Genomic DNA, 18,090 nt, shown 5'->3' on the forward strand with positions numbered 1-18,090 from the left:
CTTTATTCTGCTCTATAAAATGCATCACTAAAGTATTAATTTATTAAAGTACGTGCAAGCCAGTGTACAGCTCTCATGGATTAGTCCAAAGCACCCGTAACTTACTCATGATGCTTTCCCAGTGGCCCGACGAGAGTGGTCCCTGACTGCCACGTGTGATGTCTGACAGTGGAGCCGAGGAGCTGCAGTGTCCAACCAGAGTCCGTGGCGCGCAGGGAGACGCACTCGGCACCTACACTGATGGGCGACTGCTGTCCTTACAGAGGATAATGTTGCCATCAGCGCCCTTGGAGTCCAGCCTTCGGAGCAGCACAGCGGTCGGGAAGCGAGGGCAGCCGCTGGCCACTCTGCGTTCGGAGGCGCTTCTCCCTGGGGGCTTGGGCCAGCCGGGCAGCGGAAGAATCTTCTCTCTGGAGGACCAGGGCTGTCTCCCTCCCACAGAGAGACACCCAGGGGTGGTGATCCAGAAGATGCTACTTCTTCTTTTTCTGCTTCTTTCCTTCCTTCTTTTCTTTGCCCAGGCCTCCTGTCAGTGCCAGGGCTCGTCGTTGTCCTAAAGGGGTCCTTGTGTACCAGTCCTGAAACAAGAGTTTAGGACAGGGTGAGGACGCATGAACACACTGGGACAGTGTCCTAAAGGGTTGCATTTTATTTGAAAGCCAGGAAGTCTTTTGCTCCTTGGGCTTCATGGTACCAGTATTTAACTGAATGTCGTGTCCTATTAATGGACACACAGGTCTTCAGGGTTTGGATACTTCGAAGAAGGCTAGTGTACAAATGAGGAAGCTTCCCAAAGTCTGCGGGAAATGGGATGAAAAGATACTTGCCTTGCAAAGTGTTTTTAAATTCCCACATAGTCAAGCAATGACAGGAGCAAATGACCACCTCCTCACGTGAACCCTGAATGTAAATGGCTTAAATTCCTCAATCAAACATCATAGATTAGTAGACCGGATTAAAGAAAAAAACAAACCCATCTGCTTGTTGCCAACAGGAGACAAACCTCACCACAGATCAGCAGAAACGGGATCTCATGGATTTTGATGTTTTGGTTTTTATTTTCATTTCTTCGAAACAGTTTTTTTTCTCGTGTTAGATTCTTCACTGATTCATAGATCATACAGTAGCATCATCTTCTTCAAGAAGCTTCTGATTTTTTTTCATTTCTTCAGCAACACATTATTCATTCAGCAGCATGTTATTTAACTTCATGGTATTACAAATTTCTATTTTGTTTCCTGTTGTTGATTTTGCATTGTGGCTTTTCATTTAAGACGATGTATAGTCACTAGTGGAGACTGTCATACCGAGACGCGAGGACACAACGCAGCGTGCACCTCTACTCCCAGATCAAAGACGGACTGAAGCTGTTTACAATCTCTTGACAATGGATCACGGACTCTGCCATTGTCCATGCCCACAATGATGGTTGTATGACTGTTTCCGAAGAACTATGCTATTGTAATAATATAGGGGAAAGGGGTTTTGAGAGGGGGTAAAGCCAATCCCAGAGCCTATGCAATTGTATCATAATAAAAATATGGAAAAGAGATACTTACATTATAAACTGGTTTTGAATCCCCACAGGTTTTTTTTTTTAATAAGATGTATTTCTCCTGAACTTTTTGAAGTGCCCTAATGTGTCTTAAGGTATCTTGATTTTCTTTGGTGTCTTGGGTGCTACTTTAGCTGGCTATAAAATACTAGGGTATTTTACTTGCCCCACCTCCCTAGCACTTCATAGGCACAAGCTGACCTGCCAGTTGATGTTTCTTTATAAGCAGTCTACTAACCTTTAAAGCTGGCTTTTATCTCAATTCCAGGTCCCCTGGACTACAGGCATGGGTTTGCTTTCACTGGTTAGGCTGAGTCCTTATTTTTTTTTTTTTTTTAAAGATTTGTTTTATTTTCATTGCAAAGTCAGATATAGAGAGAGGAGGAGGAGGGACAGAGAGGAAGATCTTCCGTCCGATGGTTCACTCCCCAAGTTAGCACAATGGCTGGTGCTGTGCCGATCCAAAGCCAGGATCCTGGAACTTCTTCCAGGTCTCCCACACGGGTGCAGGGTCCCAAGGCTTTGGGCCGTCCTTGACTGCTTTCCCAGGCCGCAAGCAGGGAGCTGGATGGGAAGTGGAGCTGCCGGGATTAGAATCGGCACCCACATGGGATCCTGGCGTATTCAAGGTGAGGACTTTAGCCACTAGGCCACAGCGCCAGGTCCTGGGGTTGTTGTTAACCTCACAACATGTGTGTTCTTAGCTCTTCTTTGTTCAGGAAATTGTTCGTCTCATATTTCTTGTGTTTTTTTCTGGAGCTTCTGTTTGTTGGATCTCAGTATCCTTCAACCCATCCTCCATGCTTCTTAACTTTACTGTTACAGACGTTATCTTTATGGTTTTTAGACAAACTTCTGAGGTTTGGCCTCCAATTCACCAATTTGTTCTCCGATCATATTTTCTCTAGAAATTATGTGGCTTTTATTTTTACATTTAATGTCAGTTACTATATATATCTTTATTTCTGTGATTTGTTTCATAATTACTTCTCAATTTCTGTCTTTTGAAAGTTGGTGTAATTCTTAAATGGAAGCCTTTTTTTATTTATTTTTTTTAAAAAAGATTTATTTACATATTTGAAAGATAAAATTGTAGAGAAAGATGGAAGGAGAGACAGAGAGAGAGAGAGAGAGAGAGAGAGCGAGCAAGAAAGAAAATCTTCCATTCTTTGATTTACTCTTCAAATGACCCCCGCACCAGGAGCTCCATGCAGGCGTCCGAGTGGTCGGCAGGAATTCATCTTGCACTGTCCTTCTAGCTATAGCAGCGGCCAGCTGGACGGGAAGTGGAGGAGCTGGGACTCAGTGAGCCCTCCGCCATGGATTGCCAACATCACAAGTGGCAGTTCAAGCTATGGGATCCCAAAGTCAGCCCCATCATTCATTTTTCTTCAACATCTTGGGCAGATTGTACTTGGTGTGAAATTTTCTGAAATGTTTTCAGACTTTGGCCTGGATCCCTCTGTCGTTGATCCTGAGGTCTTCGAGGTGCTGAAGTCAAGTCCAGGCCCCTGGCTGGTGAGGATGCTCTCAAGCCACTGTGTCTCGGCCTTACCCTCGCTAGCTGAGGTCCAGGTACAGAGGGGGCAGAGTGGCCATTCTCTCTCTTAGGACTCCTCCCATGTTTTGGCTGTTGTGCTGCATCCTAGGACGTTTTTCTGTGTATTCCTTTCCAGTTTGTTTATTATTTAGTTGTGTCTGTCCACAGATAACCTATTCACTAGAAATTACTGATGTATTTGAAAGAGTTATAGAAACAGAGAGCTAGAGGAATCTTCCACTCATTGGTTCATTCCCCAGATGGCCAGCCACGGTGGCCAGGGCTGGGCCAGGTCAAAGCCAGGAGCCTGGGCGTTCATCTGAAAGCCTGTGTGGATGGCAGGGGCCCAAGCGCCTGGTCCTTCTTCCATTGTCTTCCCAGGGACACGAGCAGAGAGCTAAGATGAGAAGTGGTGCAGCTGGGATTCAAATTGGTTCTCACAGTGCATGCTGGAGTCACAGGTGGCAGCTTAAACCCCTTCACTTCCAACATTGCTCATTGCATTTTTAATTTGAATGACTATAAGCAGTTCTAGTTGGTTGTTTCAGCTCTGCCTACGCTCTCCTGTATGGTTTCTGGTGTGTAACCACCAGGGCAACACCTTTCAGGATGTTTCACTCTCTCAAGGTGTTGGGGTGTCAGTTATGTGGCGCACGTCTTCAGCTCTGCCCATGGAAGTGGCTCCCCTATGACCCCTGGGTTGTTAGGCTAAGCTCCTCCTGGGCCAGGACAGGGGACAGCACTTCCTGTGGGAGTCCCCCATTCCCTGGCTTGGATGAATTAAGTAGAGTGGTTCTCATAATTGCTTTTGATGTGACTTTTGGGGGTTTTCAGGCCATCGTGCCATTTTCAGAAGTGCATGCATATTTCCGTTTTTGGCACCCTGCAGGTAGCTGAGCCAGGGGCAGGCTTGAGTGTGGAGCCCTGTACTGCCTCCTTGCGGCGGCCCAGCAGGTACCCCAGCTTCCTGGTGCCTAATGCAGGCCTGCGCTCACTGCCTGGCTGTGTCTTACGCTCCTTACACCACCAAAGCTTTTGCTGTGAGCCTGTTCCCGTCTTGGAGATTTATTGTTGTTTCTGCCACTTTGGGATTCCCTCTTCCTGCTTTCATTCTTGGCTCTGACTTTAATGTAGAGTGAGATGGCCAAGTACCTCAGGGGATGATCTAATTTACTGAGACACTGCAGAAAACATCGTTAGTACACTTGGCTTTGGGATCATGCATGGGTCTTAGTTCTACTGTTTCTTAGCTGGTGACCTGCAACACAGGATGTCACCTCTTGCATTTTCTGTTTCATCTGCTGCTGTGGCCCATTTGTGCAAGCTTCTAGGCTTAGGAGGCTCCCTGGTGACTGCCCAGGCCACAAGTCCCACACAGGCCTTAGCTGGTTGAGGTCAGGATGTCATACTGTCCTGTGCCTGGCGCTGTGATGCAAGCACGAGAAGCACTGTGAGGAACAGTGAGGTGATTGGTACACCAAGGCGGGAGGTTTTGCATGTTCCACTTCGCTCCAGGTCCCGCCCTGGGGTGTACTGCATCTTGTGCAGTGGCACGGTCAGACGCCAGGTGCTTCTAACCAAAACCTCCCAGAGATCCCTGCACAAAGCTGGAAGCAGCTCGGAGGAAGCAGAGCCCAAGGCTTGCTCTTCAACACAGGGGTGACTTAGTGAGTCGAAAGGAGAGAAATACTTGGGGATCCCAGAAAAGAATAAAAGATGCATGAAGAGGAAAAATGGTTATAGTCAACACAAGATTTGAATAATAAACAAGAATATTAATTCAAATGCTGGGCAGTCATGCGGCTGGAACCGACAGGAACCATCCAAATAAGCTTAGGGCCAAACGTGGCTGCTTGCCTGCGTTTCCAAAGGCCTCGGCGGATGCTGCCTGTTGCTGGGCACCGCACCTCGTGTGTGGATGGCTCTGCTAAGCTGCAGAGTTCAATCATGGAGATGGGGGTTGCTCAACACACAAGCCTGGACCCTCCACTGTCTACATACTCAATTCAAAGTTCAGAATGTTAGAATGCTTTTTAAAAATTGGAAAAATAATTCTTCTGAATTCGAGTACTTTCCTTTCGCATGTGCTTTGAAAACCCAAACCAAAGTGTCTGTTGGCAAACACAGGATGGAAGCAGCATTTGCATGAAATGTACTATTTTGAGAAATGGTTTTTTCCCTGCAAAAACTTGACCCATGGAAATACAAAATGAAAACCAAATTAAGCAGTGTGTGTGTGTGTGTGTGTGTGTGTGTGAGTTCAATGGTTTTGAAGCTCAGTTCTGCAAGTCATACTTTATTGCTAAGGCTCAAAGGATTTTGTGATCTCACAAGTCCAAATCTCCAAATTTCATTGTTTATGAGAGAGTTCAAATTCAGGAAACCAGGCCGGGAGACAATGAGATGGCGTTTGCTGCCAAGATTGGCCGCAATTTGTGCGCTTTACCTTAAAGCTCTCCTCCTCCTCTTTGTACACGGGGTTCATGCTGGTTATGGCCGGGATGAACTCAGCTGCCGCCAGCGGCCTGTGCTCCTGCTTCCGGATCCTCCGCTCCGTGAGCACGCTCCTCACCACCTGCACGATGGCTCCCTGGGTGAAGCCGTCGGTGACCTTGGCCAGGCAGCTGACGTTCAAGGCGTTGGTAAGGACTCCTCCATGGCGCTGGATGATTTCTTTCCACAAAACTGTTGTCATCAAGGTGGTGGAAAAGAGAGAGAACGCGTGTTATCAAGGAGAAGGAGGTGTCTGTCCCCACACTGTGGAGTTAGGTCTTAGAGAGCAACCAGCCAGATAACCCGGCGACTCCCTTTGATTCACAGTTCTAAGGGGCAGAAAGTCACACTTCCTCCAAGGAATCTACAAAAGAGACACGCATCAACGACTGCGGGGGCTACGAAGCCACAAAGCCCTCTGGAAACTGACCAGCAGAACTCAAAACATGGCCAGAACAGTCTTAATGCAGTGCCTATCAAGAGGCTTAAGAGCATTCAACATGTCTCTGCTCACAGAAATGATACTTCCCAGACAGTCTAGAAAGGAGGAGTCACTTATTTCTAGTTATGAAGCTCATTTCTCGCGTTAGGTCTGTGCCTGGGCAGGCTCCCTCTCTCAAGGATAATAGGACTACACTGTATGAACTCGCCCCCCTCCACCCCCAGCCACCACGCACAAGGCTGGCTGAGATCCAGGGCCGGTGCCAGGCTGCTCTCTGGCTTAGCGGACAAGCAGTAGAGGAGGGATTTCATCAGAACACGGGGATGTGGTGAAGAGTGGTTGTCACATGGGTCATGCTGAAGTTTGACTGCAGACATACAAAGAACTCTCACCCCACGCAGGAACCGTGTGCGAGCTTCACGGGGAGTGGGGAGACTGCCTACCACGCACAGAACTGAGCCCAGGTGGAGAGAAAGCCTCCACCCAGGACACACACATGTTCTATTTGCTCATTCACTCCCCAAAGGCTGCAGTGGCTGAAGCCGGGCTGCTCTGAGGCCAGGAGCCAAGAGCTTCTTCTGGGTCTCCCAGGTACAGGGGTCTAAGCACTTGGGCCATCCTCTGTTGCCTTCCCAGGCCAGAAACAGGGAGTTGGATTGAAGGTGGAGTAGCCAGGACTCGAGCTGACACCTATAGGAGATGCCAGTGTCGCAGGCAGAGGCTTAACCTATTATATCACAGTGGGTGCCGGCCCCATTCAAAAAAAGTTATCAATGACTTTATTCAATGACTCCATCACCCACATACATGGGCCTGCGGATGGTGAGTGTGCTGTGCAAGGGGCCACGGACTCTGAAGGAATTCCGGGGCTTTTCTCATCACCGCGGGCAGCGTCAATGGGTCTTCCGCGAGGACCTTGAGCCGCTCCAGTGCTCACCAGCCCCAATTCCTGAACGTCCTGGCGGGACCCTCTGCCCTTGTGGTTGGAGTTGCGGAGCATGTACTGAATTTACTGAGTGGCCTGTTTCCTTAGGCAGGCCATCCAGGGCTTCAAGATTTGCTGCGATAGCAGTGGGGTCACGGGGACCCCCAAATCGACCCAGACCGTCTTCAACTCCCAGACCCGCTCTGCTGCTTCCCTGTGAAGTTTCTTTGAACTTGTACCAAACGAGCCTTTGCCATAAACCAGGAATGGAGAGGAGAATGTTTCGGTGCGGCTACGAGAGGAAGAGCCAGAGATGTCCACAGGGCACCTGGCAGGGCCCGGCAGGTGCAGCTGCTTCGCTTCCTCCAGCTGTGCTGAGCTGTTGGCAATTGCTACGTGTTGGTGCCATCTCGTACCTGCCACACAAGATAAACCAGCAACTCAAGACACGCCTGTGTAAGACAGACTGGAGCAGGAGGCGCTTCACCTCGACAGAGCAGCTGCAGAGGTGGAAATCAGGATAAGAACCACAACCGGCACCAGCAAGCACCGGGACGCCTTCTCTCCACCGCCGTGATGCCGACACGATGGACTGCCGGTCGGCAGGGAGGCTCTGGAAGCCACAAGGAGCACTCCCTTCGTGTCGATGTCACAGAAGAGGACCCAGCAGACCTCCACCTTGGCAAGCACGGGCCACCTGCCCACGTGGGGCACAGCCTGGACCAGCAGTGGAGGGGTGTGATTCCAGCATAACTCTGTCCCCTGCTACCCCGTTAAGCTACAACAATCACGGTTTCAGAAGCTTCCGGCCTGAGCACATTCCAGTGTGAGTAATTGCTCCACGAGGCAAGGTTGGCCAGCAGCAGCAGAAGGGATGTGTGATGGTGTGTCGACCCTCCAAAATGCGTGACCGACAGGTGGCCTTGGAGAACCGGGGCGGTCCCCTAGGCGCGCAGCCACACAGCTACTCCACGCGTCACTGTCATGTGCTCATCATCCAGGCTTGACTTTCTCCTCCTGCTTGATGAACCTGACGTACTGGCCTTGCAGAGAGGCGGCTGCAGCCTTCACTAGGCACCGTCTTCAGGGGCTCCTGACACTGGCACAGCTGCTCTGGGGGTGTCAGCGCAGACAGCCGAGTGCGGAGTGAACCTTGTTGAGAGGGGAGCAAGGGGACCAGCGGGCCAGTGGGTACACAGGTGGTAGATGCCACGTCACTGCAGCGTGGGGCAAGGCTGGCCCCTGGGGTGCCTGAGGCCAGGCTGGGCCCTGGACACTGTGACGCCCTTTCTCCTTTGTCTTGGCTCACTGCCGTGGTCTCTGCTGGCTCTCCCCACTCCTGCTGCCTCCTGGGCACTCTCGGCTTCTGCCCTGGCCCTTAGCCTCCCTTCCTCTGCTTCTCCCGCCCCGGCTGGGTGCTGGCGAGGACACGGTGCCTGGATATTGTTCTTTATTTGAGTTTCATGCAAGTGCGAAGGGTGAATGTGATCTGGGTAGAGAGTCTGTCCTTCTGAGGCCTAGCATTCCAGAAAGCTCTGGAGACAGAAACTGGGCAGAGCTGGGCTTGGGGCGGGGCCGGTGATGAATGGGGTTGTTAGCTGAGCAGACCCTGGGGGAGGAGAGGCCGGCAGAGGGACGCACCAGGAATGTGAAGGGAAGGAGCCCGGGGATTTGTGAGGACAGGCAAGGCATCTGTCAGCCTGGGCGGGTGGATTTTCTTTCAAAAGAAAGCTGGATGTGGGGCATGTGGCAGCAGATGCCAAGTGTGACACGCGGAACTGAAGGACTGTTTCACAGCCTCCCGGCCACCAGTGCCTTGGCACTGTCACCTCCCTAACGTGGCCTGGAACGACGTGGCAACGTTGAACCTGGAAGGGCTCCCGTGGCTTTGGGGCTGTCCCTTGCCGCGGATGGCCAATCAACGGCCCCAGTTAGGGGTCTGCAGCCCGGGCTCCATGGGCCTGAGGATTGCCATCACTGTGTCTTTCTGTTAAGACGGCGGTCCCGCTCACTGCGGCTGTGAGACGTTCAGGGTCCTGGAGGAAGCCCTGCCCAGCGCGTGGGAAGTGGGCTAGAGCAGTGGCCTGGATGAATCCGCCAGGGAAAGACAAATGTGAAAGTGCAGTGTGCGGAGTGGGGAGTGCGCTCGGCAGTCTGTGATCTGACCGTGGGGGATGGGTCTCCCCACCTTCCTCTCCCAGGTGATAAAAACGGCTAAAACAGTGGAAAGAGAACCAGAAAGCACGGGCTCCTGAGGGAGGGGTGTGAGAATGCTCTGCTCAAGCCAGGCGTCCTACCCGTGGGCAGTGGATGGTGGCCAAAGCTGCCCTTCCCCACACGTTGCCTGCCTCGGGCATCCCTGCCTGCAGGGGGCGGGCTGAAGCTGTGTGACTCATGCTGGCCAAGACAACATGGGTTGAGGAAATGCGGTTCCTAAAGTCTCCAGAACATTCTCCCTCTTTCCTTTGGCTGCTGGCTGGATGCAGAGGGTCTGGGGGAAGTTTCTGAGGCCAGAAAAGGATTGGAATCCATTAGGTGGAGGAGGGAGAACTCATAGGGACCCCAAATCTCCCTGCACTCAATGTGTTGCATGGGTGGACGAAGCTGGGGTCACAGTTTGTGGGGCACACTGCAGAGCGGCCAATCGGCGGGCAGTTCTTAATATATGCAGAGCAGAGAGTACACATGACAAGCAGAGGGGCCAATCGGCGGGCAGTTTATAATCTATGCAGCATAGCTTTCCTTTTAGCGTTTGTCATTGATCAGCAACTAAGAGAACCAGGCAGGGCCGTACTCCCTCTGTTTTCTTGGTGGTAACGTGACCGAGGAGCAAAAGGAATCAAGCCTGATGTAATGGCTTGTGCTGGCACCATCTGAGCCAACCACTGCTACTCCAGAGCAATATTGTGTACACGATGGGCCCCCGGTCCCCGCGCCACCACCCCACATCCCTCCTACCACTGGACCCCGGTCCCCGTGCCACCACCCCAGCCACATACATGTGGCCAGCACTGCCCTTGTAGCTTCCATCTCCTCCCACCACCGGCCCCAGTGTGACCCCAAGCATCACCCTTGCCACTGTCCCCAGTGTAATCCTAGTGCACTGTGCCACTGGGATCCCAGCACGTGGGTGAGGATTTAGCTGCTGAGCCATTGCTCTGGGTCCCTTGGTACTCTTCTACTTAAAAACATGCATTAGGGCTGGCATGGTGGCACAGTATGCTAAGGCATCCCAGGCATCCCCACAGGAGCCAGTTCATGCCCAGGCTGCTCCACTTCCAGCTCCCTGCACGTGGCTTGGGGAAGCAGTGGAGGTTGGCCCAAGTGCTTGGGCCCCTGTATCCACACAGGAGACCTGAAAGAAGCGCCTGGCTTCTGGCTTCAGACTGGCCCAGCTCTGGCTGTTGCAGCCATTAAGGGAGTGACCCAGCGGAGGATTTATACCTCTCTATCTAGCCTTCTCTGCAAATCTGCCTTTCAAGTAAAAATAAATAAAAATATGTATCAAGTGGTTGGTTTTTGACTCTTCCAATTCCAGAATAAAGAATGGGGTGGGCACCTCTAGTTATACCCACTGTTTATTTCAAAGTCAGCATAGGGCTAGACTTGGGGATGGGAAAGCAGTGACAGACACGGGGCTTGAAGAGCAGGCCGAGGAATGCGGTGGGTGACTCCGACTTCCTCCAAAGGCAAGTCAGGCCGGGGCAGTGGCATCACAGCACGCTGCTCCTCTGCCTGTGGCGCCGGCATCCCCTGTGGGCAATGACTCAAGTCTCAGGAGCTCTAATTCCAGTGCAGCTTCCTGCTTGGAGCCTGGGAGAGCAGCAGCAGCTGAACCCACATGGGAAGCCCAGAAGCTCCCGGTTCCAGCTTAGGATCAGTCAGCTCTGGTTTTGTGGAAATTTGGAGAGTGAACCAATGGATGGAAGCTTTTTCTTTTCCCTTCCTTCTTTCCTTCCCTCCCTTCCCTCCCCTGTCTTTTTCTTTCTTTCTCTCCCTCTTTCTTTCATTCTGTCTTTCCTTCCTTTCTCCCTCCCTTCCTCCCTCCTTCCCTCCCTTCCTTCCTCCCTTCCTTCCTTTTGGTCTCTTCCTCTCTCTCTATGGCTCGCCAGTAAAATCACACAGCTCTTTTTTAAAAATGGAAAGGAGTAAAAGAGAAAGCAACGCTGGAAGACCTTTGTCACCTCACGTCCTCACATGCGTCTCCCCATCCTGATGGCCCTCGAACCTTTTTCCAGAACAGACACTCTAGGGGCCCAACGTGCCCTGGTCTTGGTCCACTTTGCAGCTGCTGTATGGCACAGGGCCTGCAGACCCCCTGTGGGTGTTCCTGCATGAGGAGGGCCATCCCTGGGCTCACACACCTGCAAGCCCAGGACGCACGGCCAGCCCCGCCTTCCCTCACCGGAAGGGCCCTAAGGAACTTGCCATATCGGGAAGCGTAGTCGGGCCTGGGAACCAAAATGATCTTCTGATAAACCCTGCAGAAGGACTGCAGCTCAGCGTCGAAGGGGCGCTGGGTGGTCCCCACGATCAGGATCCTGTCTTCTGGTCTCAGGAGCTTCAGGATTTTGGGAAGCTGCTTTTTCAGGCGCTTGGGTTCACTCTGGGAGAGAGGGGGGGAAATTAGACTCCACATAAGCCACATCCTCTCCAGTGCTGTCTCATGCATCCCAGGCATTGCAAGGTGCTGAGACACAATGTTGCTTCAGGCTCATCCTGGGACAGGTGTCAGGTGGTGCCTGACTGGAGATCTGGGGCTGTTTGCGTTTCCTCCTCTCCCCGCCCCACTCCGCCCCAACCATTCTGATCTGGAAGGCGGTAAGGAAGCACCTGCTGCCTTCGCAAGGGGAAATGGTGTGGGTTCGCAGGTGGAAGGAGGCGTGGCCGGGGCGCACAGGGAGTTCGTGTGTCTGAACGTAGCTGAGTACAGGAGACTTTCCGACGTTCTCCGAGGCACTTTGGAGGATCTTGCGCCTGTACTGGGCTGGTGGCACCAAGGGTGCTGAGAGTCAGGGTGGGCACCGCGGGGCGGCTTCTGGCTCAGGCGTGAGATGGTGGTGGTTTCTGGTGAGCCCTGCCTGGCTGGACAAGCGGAGGGGCAGCATGGGTGGGAGAGTTATGGGGTGACGGAGATGGGCTCCCCACACCCAGTCTTGGCTTCTTGAGCGCCCGCTGGGCTGAGGGCTAAAGCCGGGCATCACTCCATGTATGGATCTGCCCTTTGAGAATCTTTGAAAAACTGTGGGTTGAGATCCTTGACTCATTTAAAAAAATGTATTATTTTCCACGACATGGTTGTGTAGGTGTGGGGATTCCCTTCCCCACCTCCCTTCCTCCCTTCCAGTTCCCCACCCCCACCCTATTCCCCCATGTGTATTATTACAACAGTATAGTCCTCCAGCTCACTTTTGAAGCTGGGCTGGTTATCTTTTCATTAATGGCGTGCAGGAGGTCTTCCTCTGACCTCAATACAAGTTCTCTATGAGTGTAAGATTTGCACATCCTCTTGGGTGTTGTTTGCCCATTCGGAATGGGGCCCTCTGCACCAAAATGTTCTACATTTTGCTAATGCGGAATTGGGTTTTTCTTCATTGTGCTTCTGGCGTCACATCTAGGAAACTACTGCTAAAGCCAGGGCCATGCATTCCCACCTGCACGTCTCTGCCGAGGTGTTAATGCGACCATTTGGGCCTCTGATATTTTAGGGTTGATTTTCCCCTATGGTGTGAGTTTGGGGTCCACTTTCATCTGACCATTCCAGCATGGAACTTGTTGAAAAGACTGAATTGCCTTGGCATTCCTGATAATGCCTTGCAAATGGAGGAGTTTTGCTTCCGGCTGCTTAGTTCTTTTGTCTCTGTCGGTGCCACCTGGTCTAGAGGGGTACAGCTTTGTGGATGTTTGGAAACAATGTCGGAAAAGTTACGTCTTCCAGTTTTGCATTATTTTTGAAGACTTGACTGAGTCTTCCTGAACCTCCACATGAATTTGGGGATCATTCAGCTTCTCAGTTTCTGCAAATAAAGCAGCGGATGTTTGTACAAGATTGAATGTGTCAACCCACTCGGGCGTCTCAGGGCTGTCTCAACAACATGGCTTTCCAACCTGCACACACAGTGGCTGCTTGCTCATGTCTCTCCATTTTCTCAACAACGCTCTTGCGGCTTTCGAAGAAGCATCACACTTCCTTTGTGTCTGAGGAGACTGTTGTGTGGCCATTTCAGTGCAGTGGTGTGGGCAGCAAGCAGATGGAGACAATGACGCATGAATGGGGACTGGGAAGATAACTTGGTCTTTGAGAAACTCGATGGACAGCAAAGGAAGCCAGCATGGGTCAGCTGTGCAAACGCCAGTGGATGAACAACTCACCTGGGGTGCTGGTGCGGCCGGAGCCTGGGCCCCCGGGAGGTGCAAGAGGCCTGGGGCAGGGCTGCTTGGATATCCGCCTTCCTTCCCCCACTTCCTCCTGCTAGGGCACAGGGTTTGGGCCAGGCCACAGGGTGGAACAGAGCCATGTCAGCTCTGAGCTCAGCACGGCTCTGACCCCAGGCTGGCCCATGAACTTCTATACATTCACAGGGTGGTTTTCACTGCACTTGGCTCCCTCGACAGACAATGGAGGCTTGCAGTGCAGAGCAAGGGCAGGAAATGGCCCAGTGTGCACAACTGAGCCGAAGGCCTCATTCCGCACCAGAACAAACCCAGTCAGGGACGGCTGAGGGTCAGTGCAGACACAGTGAACAGCCCAGCACAAAGGGCTGCATGGTGGAAACTTCTGGAGGCGTCGCCCTGTGTGCATGGCTGGGCTCCTTCCTTGGTTGGTATCCTGCCCCTGCACCCTGAGTGCCTCTGCTGGAGGCCCTCCCTGCTGCTCAGCACTGCTGTGTCTTGTGGCTTTCTGATCATCTGGGCACCCAAGTGTGCAGGTTCCTGGGTGTTCAGGTGCGTGGGTGTGCAGGTGCCTGGGTGTGTAGGTGCCTGGACGTGCAGGCTCTTGGGAGTGCAGGCTCCCTGGTGTGTAGTTGAATGGGTGTGCAGGTGAATGTGTTTTTAGGTGCCCAGTGGCTGTAACTGCTGACAGCAGACCATAGCTCCAGGGGACACAGCTGATAACATGAGGCAAAGCTCTCCAAACTCATAGTTACGCACGGGACTCGCCAGTGTGGCCGTTAAGGTGGTAGCACCTGGCATGGTGGTGCCATGGGTTACACTGCCACTAGACACACCTGCATCTCCTATGAAAGCCAGTTCCAAACTGGCTCTGCCAATGTACCCAGGAAAGCAGCAGACGCTGACCCGAGTGCTTAGGTCCTTGCACGACACGGGACCGAACCTGGCTTCGGCCTGGCCTAGCACCTGCTGTGCGGCCACTCGAGGAGCAAAGGAGCCGAAGACAGATCCCTTTCTCTGTCTCTGGAACTCGGCCTTTCAAATAAGCAAATCTCAAAAATGAGGATAAGGTTGCAGAGGCTCGGAGGGGTTAAGCTCCTGCCTAAGGACACACAGCCAGGGCGTGCTGGGGTCTTGGGTCTCCTGAGGGGCAGGCAGGGCTGTCCTGCTGCCCGGCTGATGCTCGCTGCCCCTTCCCTATGCTGTAACTGTGATGACTTCGGGGTGTGACCTCTCCCAGACCGGAGTTCTGGGAAGCAGCAATGCCACCCGCCCTGGGGCTTGCACACCTGCCTCTGTGACAATGTGGCCAGCATTGGGAGTGAACTGGAAGATTGGAGGGCTGAGGTCCCAAACGCCCCTTGGCAGTCTCCCAGGTGACAGGGCGATCCGAGCTCATCCCGCCCCTCTCCAAGCGGATGCTCGGGACCAGAACCCTGCCCCACTTCCTCAGACTGCAGCGCAGCTGGCTGCTGCTTGCTTTGCTGCGAGCTGATGTGGGATGAGAATCTCAAGTGTTGTTGTTGTTTGCAATCTGTGGGAAATTCGCGGGTGATGTGAGGGGGAAGCCGGGAAAGGGGGGGCCGTTGAGAGCAGATAAAAGGAGGAAGGAAGCAATTGAGAGTGGGGTTCCCCGGAGACCCCGAATTCTGGCGATGGCCTTTGTTCATAAATTTTCAGGCTCTTTGCTATTTATTACGATGAACAATAGGAAATCCCAATAATAACCCATCGTTGAGCCGCGCTTTCTGAATTGTTTCTTTCCTGTGAGTCGGATGTTTGGACTGCAAACCCTGCTTCCTCTGCCCGGCTCGCCTTCATTTTCTTTGCAATGAAGCCTCGTGAAATCAGCCGCTGGGGCCTTTCCATTGTAGAGGAGTACTTAGGGTGGACAGAGACCACCGCCACAGTTCCCAACCTGGTGCTCTCCTGCCCCTCCCCAGGCAAAGCTCGGCCTGCTCGGGGGACACCAGCCTCACCCCCCCCCCGGGCCAGGGAACCCGATCCACGCAGGCAGAGAGCGGCGTGGGAAGTGCGCGTGTGCCCCTCACCTGCTTCTCTGTGCTGGGAACTTTTTTGTAGAAGGTTTTCTCTGTGTCTTGGACCCACACCACGGAGGGCTGGAGCTGCCGAGCCACCTGGAGAAAAGAAAGAAGAGCCCGCCTGTAGGGGCACGGCTTCCCCCCGGGGGGCCAGCTGAGCTCCCACGCATGGCAGGCCCGTGAGAGCGGCCTGTAGTGCTGCCGGTCCAGCGCCAGATCAGATGCAGCTCAGAACCCACCCTATGGCTGTGGCCGGGCGGGCGGCAGGACCTTTGCCTCCCTCCACCCTCAGGCTCCTGTCCTGATGGGTGACACACTTGTGCTGCCTGACCTCAAGGTGACTCCAAGCAAGTGGGCTGTCTGTTTGCTGCTGGAAACCCCCGGTGCCCTGGTCCCTTCCCCAGCCCGCTGGTGGCGGTAGGGTCTGTTGGCGTCTATGTGTCATGAGACGGGTTTTCCTGCCCGAGCCCCCGGGGATGCTCTTTCTTATCATTCTTGGCTGTGCTGGGCGGCGGCTCTGAGCCCCTGCAGCCGCACCATGGACAGAGTTGGGCAGGGACCTGTCATGGCTAACGAGTCATTGTCACACACCTAACAGTCCCTTCAAAGCACTCCAGCCATGGCCAAAGGCAGCTATCTTCGCAGCCACCTGTGTTTTGTGGGGAGCTGGTACAGATGGAAGCTGCACCAACCACAGTGGGTGTTGTGTCCTCACCTATTTTCATGTTTCTGGAGACACTGTGAAGGCAGCAGGAGGCACGGCTTCAGGGAAGACGGGCACTTGCCTGGGGACTAGGGCTCTCTGGATCCCCAAAGCCACATCGTGCTGGTTTATGCACCAAGCGGTGTCCTGTCTAGACCCTCTGAAGACCAAAGTGGACATGGGCTGCACTGGACTCTTGGGCTGGAGCGCATCTCCCCTCCCCTGCATCCTGCAGTCCCAGGCCCTACCAGCTTGCCTTGCGGCCTGTCTCATCCACCCAGCCCTGCCCCAGCTCCCATGCTGGAGACCTGCACGCTGGGCCCCTGAAGCCCTTCCAGCTCCAGTGGGTCTTCCACCGTCTCCGCAAGCAGAGGGAATTCCCACTGCTCCCTGCAAGCGCCTGAAGTCCAAGGCTTCCCAGGGTAACCCTAAGACCGAGACGCTCCTGGAAGAGGCCTTCAGCTTCTCAGGGACGAGATCATTTATAGCAGTGAAGGCCAAGGTCTTAAGCTTTTCAGTCCCTCATCAGCATCGCTGTCCCCTCCTGAGGCCCTCTGGCCAGGCAGGGTTTCCCGTGGTTTCCACCTGTGCCCTGGAAGCCTCCCAGCTCCTCCTGGTGGGCACTGCTGACAGGAGTTCCTGCTGCCAGCTGCTCCCTCATCCCTCTGTCTGCTTCCTTCCATCAGAGCTGTGTGGACTGCCCGGAAGCCCGGGGTTCCTCCGAGCTCGGCGTCACCTGGACACCAGAAGTCTTCTTTCTGACACTGACTGAGAGCTGCTTTGAGTCAGCCATGCCATTGCACTGGGCGCTAGCCTCAAATTCCTTTAACCAGCATGCTCCTTTAGGCCCAGTGGGAGGAAATGCCACACGAGCTGCACTTGAAAACATACACGCTTGTGAAGAATTCTGTCTCAGTACGTGCAGCTGCCTCTGGGCCACACGGCCTGATGTGCAGACTCAGTGTGGTGGTTTGCAAGTTCTCAGTTACGATCAAAGCACGAGAAGCTGACGGCACCAACAATCTGGGCAACACTCGTTGGCAAGGCATGTGAACATCCACAATGCCGCCTCCACCCTCACCGGCCACAGGTTCCACGCGGTGCCGGCCCCTTCCATGGCTTTCCCCCTTTGCTGGGTGAGTCACGGTGGCACAGGAACGTGAGCTGTCCTACAGGAGTGCTGGAGCCGGGGCTTGGCCGGGGCTGCCTGCCTGGCCATGCCCGCGCTCCCGAGGGCTGGCTCACCGCTGCACTGGCCTGGGAGACCAGATGCCACTTCCCACGCATCTTGCCCTTGCCTGAGTCCCCCTCTGCAGGGAGAACACGGGAACCCCCACTGTGGGGTCGCCCCAGGGCATGCGCCACCAGACCCCAGGCCCAGGAATGTGGGGCTCCCAGCGGTCACAGGACACAAGCCTGTTCTTGGCATCTTCTTTCAGAGCGTGTCTCAGCTGGCAGGTGTGCAGGGCGCTGTGCTCAGAGACCACCCACGCAGAGGCCTTGGCCGTAGGAGCTCTCTGGTGGGTGAGGGTAGGGGTGAGGCTGGGAGTGGCCCACAGACCCTCCCCCCCCCCCGACGGCCACAGTGGGAGGCGTGGTAAGGATGGAGACTGCACCCAAGGGTCACAGCCCACCTGTCCAAGGGTCACAGCCCACCTGTCCAAGGGTCACAGCCACTGTCCTGGAGAGCTCTCAGCCATTGCGCCTGCAGCAGGGCGAGGGGCAATTGAGGGAAAGGGCTGCCCTGTGTGGACTGGGGGATCATGAGGCCTTCCAGACAGAGTCCATTAAGGCTTTGCCCATGCTGGGGGGTTGGCTGTGACCCCAGAAGCCCTGCAGAGCTGGGGAAGGACTGAAGGGCGGGTGGAGAGTGAGCAGACCAGATGGGCAGCGGAAGCCTTGGCAGTGGCCACTGCGGGCAGGGGGCTGGGTAAGTGGTGAGTCTGAAGACAGAGGTGGCCGGAGTGGATGAGCAAGATGTGGCCGATGCAATGAGA

The 18,090-nt window shown here is 54.0% G+C and overlaps 1 protein-coding gene across 2 annotated transcripts in view; it reads right to left on the reverse strand.

The window, feature by feature from the left end:
- Positions 1 to 258: 258 nt before the first annotated feature.
- Positions 259 to 18,090, reverse strand: part of IQCA1 (IQ motif containing with AAA domain 1) — a 109,906-nt gene continuing 92,074 nt past the window's right edge. For both annotated transcript variants that reach the window (XM_040972482.1, XM_040972481.1), the window contains 4 exons: positions 15,400 to 15,486; positions 11,384 to 11,561; positions 5,542 to 5,780; positions 259 to 578 (listed from right to left, as the gene is read on the reverse strand). In XM_040972482.1, the coding sequence (XP_040828416.1) occupies positions 474 to 578; positions 5,542 to 5,780; positions 11,384 to 11,561; positions 15,400 to 15,486 (609 nt within the window). In that variant the 3' untranslated portion in view covers positions 259 to 473. The remainder of the gene's footprint in view (positions 579 to 5,541; positions 5,781 to 11,383; positions 11,562 to 15,399; positions 15,487 to 18,090) is intronic.

The sequence above is a fragment of the Ochotona curzoniae genome, unplaced genomic scaffold (genome assembly GCF_017591425.1).
Source record: "Ochotona curzoniae isolate NIBS_2020 unplaced genomic scaffold, NIBS_Ocur_1.0 contig_2294, whole genome shotgun sequence".
Lineage (NCBI taxonomy): Eukaryota > Metazoa > Chordata > Mammalia > Lagomorpha > Ochotonidae > Ochotona > Ochotona curzoniae.